At 43.7% G+C, this 7,254-nt stretch overlaps 1 protein-coding gene across 1 annotated transcript in view; it reads right to left on the bottom strand.

Annotated features, from left to right (window-relative positions):
• Positions 1–1,231: 1,231 nt before the first annotated feature.
• Positions 1,232–7,254, bottom strand: part of LOC121560649 — a 350,876-nt gene continuing 344,853 nt past the window's right edge. Inside the window, exons 10-13 of the mRNA XM_045214285.1 lie at positions 2,690–3,034; positions 2,322–2,591; positions 1,874–1,957; positions 1,232–1,731 (exon numbers count right to left, since the gene is read on the bottom strand). Of these exons, the coding sequence (XP_045070220.1) occupies positions 1,665–1,731; positions 1,874–1,957; positions 2,322–2,591; positions 2,690–3,034 (766 nt within the window). The 3' untranslated portion in view covers positions 1,232–1,664. The remainder of the gene's footprint in view (positions 1,732–1,873; positions 1,958–2,321; positions 2,592–2,689; positions 3,035–7,254) is intronic.

The following is a 7,254-nucleotide window of genomic DNA, read 5'->3' as shown; positions in this document are numbered from 1 at the left end:
AGACATGCTCCGGTAGTTTGGAGACTAAGAAATTATTTTTTTAACCTCCCACTTTGGGCTGGATGTTTCAATGTGTAGTTCTTACATGTATAATCTATGAGCAGAAATAGGGTCTTACCTCAATTAGCAATAAAATCCCTAGTTTGAAAGCGACTTTTCTTCAAGCTGTGCCACGCCTTTTCCCCTACATTTCCCCCCACATGAGCCAGCCCCTTTGCCGTTTGAGTTCTAGCCAATGAGCTTCAGCCCCTCACATTTGAGTGACAGCTAGCAAGAGGCCTACCCAGCAGAGCGAGAGACCAATGATGTGGTGCACATATCTGCACATATGTGACATAGTATGCAATTATCGGGGACCACTTGTGGCTCCTGAGTGCTACTTTCAGCGCTACTGTCTAAAAAGTATACAAAAGTATCAGAGAATGTCTTTAATGGGTCTGTTGATAAGACAGTAGTTTATACATGATTTACACTAGTTGACCTACTGTATGTCTGTCTAACAGTATTACAGTACCATGTAGTTGACCTACTGTATGTCTGTCTAACAGTATTACAGTACCATGTAGTTGACCTACTGTATGTCTGTCTAACAGTATTATAGTACCATGTAGTTGACCTACTGTATGTCTGTCTAACAGTATTACAGTACCATGTAGTTGACCTACTGTATGTCTGTCTAACTGAGTATTACAGTACCATGTAGTTGACCTACTGTATGTCTGTCTAACAGTATTACAGTACCATGTAGTTGACCTACTGTATGTCTGTCTAACAGTATTACAGTACCATGTAGTTGACCTACTGTATGTCTGTCTAACAGTATTACAGTACCATGTAGTTGACCTACTGTATGTCTCTCTAACAGTATTACAGTACCATGTAGTTGACCTACTGTATGTCTGTCTAACAGTATTACAGTACCATGTAGTTGACCTACTGTATGTCTGTCTAACAGTATTACAGTACCATGTAGTTGACCTACTGTATGTCTGTCTAACAGTATTACAGTACCATGTAGTTGACCTACAACTTAGACAGCAACAGAAACTCATGTATTAGTATCACACTGCAACAGTAGAACACATTCACAGCAATCTGATAAAAACTACACTATTAAGATCCTTCTGAAGGAATGTCACAAATTGACTGATCACAAGAAGCATCAAGTAAGATTTGCATAAAGCTTAAAACACATTAATAAAACAAGGTATACCAATCACTTCTTTAAAAAATGTGATACAAAATAATGTATGAATATTTAAAGTATTTACACACAAACTGTTAGTGGTAAATAAAACTACATATTCCTATCCTACAGTTATAATACACATGTTCCTGTGTTTTTAAGGATCTTAATGACAGTACAGACGTATCAACTGTTAGTGGTAAATAAAACTACATATTCCTATCCTACAGTTATAATACACATGTTCCTGTGTTTTTAAGGACCTGAGTGACAACACATGTAAGACGTCTGTCCACCAGATGATACATTCCTGTCCCTAAGACTATTTTTATGGACTCAGATCAATCAGTGTGATTTTGAACCAGCCTTCTATATACATTGACCACATTATACTGTCATTATACAACATTATCTTCACCAGATCTCAAACCAGCCTTCTACATTGACCATATTATACTTTCATTATACAACATTATCTTCACCAGATCTCAAACTTCTTGTCTTTCAGGAAGGGTCTTCTGTCCTGGATTCTGTTGTTGAAGAGTCTGTAGAGAAGAACATTACTATTATTAAACATTATTAGAACATTAGACAACAGATCTCCATTCTCCAACAGTTGCTCCCAGCAACAGAGATACCCATATGATCTCTCACACACGCTCTGCCCACCGTCACACACACCCTTACCGTACGGTGTGTATTGAAGTGTTGGTGGAGACCAGTTGGAGTATTTTGTCAGTCAGAGCATCAGTGATGTCATTGTGACTCAGGCTACGAGAGAGAGAGAGAGAGAGAGAGAGAGAGAGAGAGAGAGAGAGAGAGAGAGAGAGAGAGAGAGAGAGAGAGAGAGAGAGAGAGAGAGAGAGAGAGAGAGAGAGAGAGAGAGAGAGAGAGAGAGAGAGAGAGACAGAGACAGAGACAGAGACAGAGACAGAGACAGAGACAGAGACAGAGACAGAGAGAGAGAGAGAGACAGAGAGAGAGACAGGGAGAGAGACAGAGAGAGACAGAGACAGAGACAGAGAGAGAACACGAGTGATCAGGCATTTGTCATGTAGTCACACACACACACACACACACACACACACACACACACACACACACACACCCACCCACCCACCCACAAGCCACTCACTCCAGGACTTGTACTTTGTGCAGGTGTGTGATCAGGGCCTGTAGGTGGTGGTCTGTGAGTTGACAGTGGCTGAGGTCCAGTTCTGACAGCCCCTCTGAGTGTTCCAGAACCAGGGCCAGAGATCCACAGGCCTTCTGGTCCAGCCTGGTCTCACTGAGGTCCAGCTCTCCATCCAGGGCTCTGCACAGGGACTCTGCGTGCCTCAGCACCCCCTCTTCAATCCCCTCACACACAAGGTCCAGCAGCTGACGTAGCAGAGCTTTGCTGGGGCTGACAGGACAAGAGGCAGAGATAACATTATGACACAGAGTAGGTCTAACTCCTACTGATGAACTAGTTGGTTAAATGTTTGTCTTTGTGTGTCTAACCTCAGCTTGACAATATGCAGGATGGGAAGCAGCTCCCTCAGTGCTCTGTCCTCCACCTCACAGTCTCTTAGGATGATCTGCACCTGGTTCTGGACCAGCTGGGTGCTGTGTTGGTTCTGCTTCAGAACAGAGTGGATGGCCCTGCAGTGGTCAGTGGTCAGACACAGAGCCTCCTCCTGGTCCTGAGCTGACAGGTCCACAGAGGAGGAGCAGGAGAAGTCCAGCCTGTAGTGCAGAGACCTGAGCAGCCATACTGCTGTTGGTGGTGGTGGTGGTGGTGCCCCCTGCTGGATCTGAGAGGCAGCACAGCACTGGAGGAAACTCAGCAGTAACCTCCTGTCAACACTACAAAGAGAGAGAGACAGAGAGAGAGAGAGAGAGAGAGAGAGAGACAGAGACAGAGACAGAGACAGAGAGTGACAGAAAGAGAGAGACAGAGAGAAGACAGAGAGAGACAGAAAGAGAGAGAGAGAGACAGAGAGAGACATTAGACTAAGGTTAGGGTTAGTGGTTAAATCAGTCAGAAAATGACAAGCTTCATATCAATTCTAGCAGGGTTAAAGAGAGCCAACTAAACCTGAGTTGGGAGACTCTGTCCAGAAGAGGCAGGATGCTCTCTATCTCCCCCGGTGGTATGGAGGTCCACAGCAGGTTGACTTTGACTTGGTGGCAGTGCTGCAGGGTAAAACCCAGAGCAGTACAGTCCACTCTGTCCAGCTCTCTGCTGTTCAGGTTGATCCAATGGTCTGAAGACCTCAACAAACTGGACACACAGTCACTGGCTCTGCTGTCATAGATCTGTCTGATGGTGGACTTTACAAAGCTGGAACTGGACCTGAACAAACATGGAGAATGGATTGTTGTGGTTATGTCAAGGTTTCATAAAGGATAACTCACATAGCAACAACTGGCTGGACAGGACATTAATAATTAAAGTCTATAAATATTGAATAAAGATCTCTCACCTCTTGAATTAAACCCTAATGATATTACAGAGGATCACTCAGAACAACATGTCACTGGATAGAAATAGTTATGTTCTTCTTTCTAGAAAGTCTGAATAGAGAAAGAAGTTCTCCCACCTCTTGAATATAACCCTTCCCAGAAAGGGGAGAAGATCTGAGACGTTCTTCTCTAGGAGCCTGTTCTTCCTGAGGTCCACAGTGATGTTGTGGGTTGAATGCTGCAGCAGAGAGAGAAGCACTTCCAGGTCCAGCCTGCAGGAGGTCAGGTCTCCACCAACCTTCTCCAGGAACCACTGAGTCAAGTCCTTGTCCTGAGCTTCATACACAACTACAGTCAGCTGCTGCAGAGTGTCTGAGTTCAGTCTAGGAGGTTGGAACATAAAGGCAGTCAGAAATATGAAGAAAAACACATGAATGAAGTTCCTATTTCTACTTCTAAAAAACATCATCTTCGGACTGACCTGAGAGAGAGAGGTCCCTGGTGACACAGCAGTGTGATGAGAGAGTGACCCTGGATCCAGAAGTCCGTCAGGTCCAGACACTGAACCCTCCAGAGTCTCAGCAGGGATGCCACACTACTCAGAGCCCTGGATAACACTCTCTCTGGTGGCTGGTTGCTCTTTAGGACCAGGGAGAGCTCTGGGACAGTCAGTGGAGTAGCACCTCTCCCTGTCCTCCTAACCAGTCTGGACAGTTTCACTGCCATGCCCAAATTCAGCCTGGAATGAAAAGACAAAACTCAAGTCACTTTAAACAGAGAAACCTTGTCAGATAAAATGTTCAATAGGAAAATAAACTATTCAATAGACCAGTGTAAGTTCTTCACTCTGTTTGTCAGAACCTAACGGACAACTAGTCCATGCTCAAACCAGGTTTATTCACTCACTGGGTCAAACAGCTGAAAGGACCAAGACATGTTTACACAAGCACATATATTTAGGCGGAGTCTCTAACCTTGCACCTCTGGACAGCCAATACATCTCTGTTGCTAGGCAGGAACTGAAGTGGGGACTGTTCCTCCTCACTTCATCTGACCTGACCTCGGCCCGAACTCCTCCCTCCTCCCTAACTCACGGCTGTCCTACACTGAAACCAGACGGTTACCCTTCTCCTCTCCATAGGATACATGAGATTACCCTTCTCCTCTCCATAGGATACATGAGATTACCCTTCTCCTCTCCATAGGATACATGAGATTACCCTTCTCCTCTCCATAGGATACATGAGATTACCCTTCTCCTCTCCATAGGATCCATGAGATTACCCTTCTCCTCTCCATAGGATACATGAGATTACCCTTCTCCTCTCCATAGGATACATGAGATTACCCTTCTCCTCTCCATAGGATACGGCAGATAGCTTAGTGGTTAAGAGCGTTGTGCCAGTAACCGAAAGGTCGCTGGTTCTAATCCCTGAGCCAACTAGGTGAAAAATCTGTCGGTGTGCCCTTGAGCAAGGCACTTAACCCTAATTGCTCCTGTAAGTCGCTCTGGATAAGAGCGTCTGCTAAATAACAAAAAATAAATAAATAGATACATGAGATTACCCTTCTCCTCTCCATAGGATCCATGAGATTACCCTTCTCCTCTCCATAGGATACATGAGATTACCCTTCTCCTCTCCATAGGATACATGAGATTACCCTTCTCCTCTCCATAGGATCCATGAGATTACCCTTCTCCTCTCCATAGGATACATGAGATTACCCTTCTCCTCTCCATAGGATACATGAGATTACCCTTCTCCTCTCCATAGGATACATGAGATTACCATTCTCCTCTCCATAGGATACATGAGATTACCATTCTCCTCTCCATAGGATACATGAGATTACCCTTCTCCTCTCCATAGGATACACGAGATTACCCTTCTCCTCTCCATAGGATACATGAGACTACCCTTCTCCTCTCCATAGGATACATGAGATTACCATTCTCCTCTCCATAGGATACATGAGATTACCCTTCTCCTCTCCATAGGATACATACGGTTACCCTTCTCCTCTCCATAGGATACATGAGATTACCCTTCTCCTCTCCATAGGATACATGAGATTACCCTTCTCCTCTCCATAGGATACATGAGATTACCCTTCTCCTCTCCATAGGATACATGAGATTTAACAATGAAATGTTCTGACAGAATGTCAACTTTCCCCTTTCTCCCCCAGTATATTTGCATTCACCCAGTTCTAATATGGTAACATGAATAAGGATTGTTTCAAGTTAGAACCCAACACCTGTAAAAGCTGTCTTACTGAACATACCTGAGCTTGTGTAGCTTTGACTCATGTCTCACAATAAGTAAGGCTCCTTGGAGAGAGATCTTGCTGGGGGTAAGAGTGAGGTCCACTCTGGAGGCACAGAGACCCAGGACTCTCCCCACAGACCTGCAGGTTTTCCTGGGTAACTCTCCTCCCAGTGACAGGGTGGAGCCCAAGGCCTGGAGGAGAGAGGCCAACTGCTGGTCCTCCTCTCTGGACCTCACAGGGACGGATTCACACACCCTCTGGAAGAACCTGTCATCATCACAGCTGAAACAGCAAAACATGGGGGGACATGAAATCAGACATTTAGGAGACAGTCCAAAAGTATTGGGACAGTGACACATTTTGTGTTGTTTTGGCTCTGTACTCCAGCACTTTGACATGATACAATGACTATGAGGTTAAAGTTACAGCAATGTTTGTACATACAGTGCCTTGCATTAGTATTCAATCCCCTTACATACTTTTTATTGTGTTACAACCTGGAATTAAAATGGATTCAATTAGAATGTTTTTGTCAATAATTTACTCAAAATACTCTGTAATGTCAAAGTGGAAGAACAACATTTGTTAAAGATTAATTAAATATAAAACACTAATATACCTTGATTAGATTAGGTATTCTGAGTATAAACTTTCAGGTTTCATGTTACAAAACGTCTCTAAGATAAAATTCACAAGATTTCTAAAGGACAAATTTCTAGCATCACAAACTTTAAGAAAAATTCACAATATCTGTGTGACATTTAGTAATGAAACATTTGTTATGTCAAGAAATCTGAGTATAAATGTTACCAGATTCACCAACACAAAGTTATGATATGCATTTCTGATGGTCACATTATGGTGGGTAAAATACAATGACTATCTTTCTAAACTCATCATCCACTTAAATTGTTCCTCAAAATCCTGACTACAAAGATTGCATATTTTCCAAACGGTATGTGTCTGTTTAGTTTATTAAGTTACTGCAGAAAGCTAAACGCATCCTCTCTAAAGGGAAATACAGGGACAGACAACTACAATCTCTGAACTGTACGGATCCAACTCACCTCAGCTGTGAGATGTAGGGCAGACACTGAAGGAAACTCCTCACTTCACTCTCTTCATCTGACCAGCCCTTCAGCTCTACTGGTTTCTTCTCTGGTTGGAGTTTCAGCACTTCTAGGAGGAGGGAGGCCTTTCTCTTTGAGAGGTCTATGGACCAGACTGCAGGAGCTGACTGGTAAACTGGCTGTAATGCTGGAAGGACACTCCTGCCTGTTTGAGTCTCATAGTCCTTCACATGTGAGCACAGATCCAGCAGGAAATCACTCTGTTTAGAATTGTTTCCA

The sequence above is a fragment of the Coregonus clupeaformis genome, unplaced genomic scaffold (genome assembly GCF_020615455.1).
Source record: "Coregonus clupeaformis isolate EN_2021a unplaced genomic scaffold, ASM2061545v1 scaf0230, whole genome shotgun sequence".
Taxonomy (NCBI): Eukaryota; Metazoa; Chordata; class Actinopteri; order Salmoniformes; family Salmonidae; genus Coregonus; species Coregonus clupeaformis.
The sequence above is the reverse complement of the archived record's forward strand: the minus strand, read 5'-3'. Positions and strand labels throughout refer to the sequence as shown.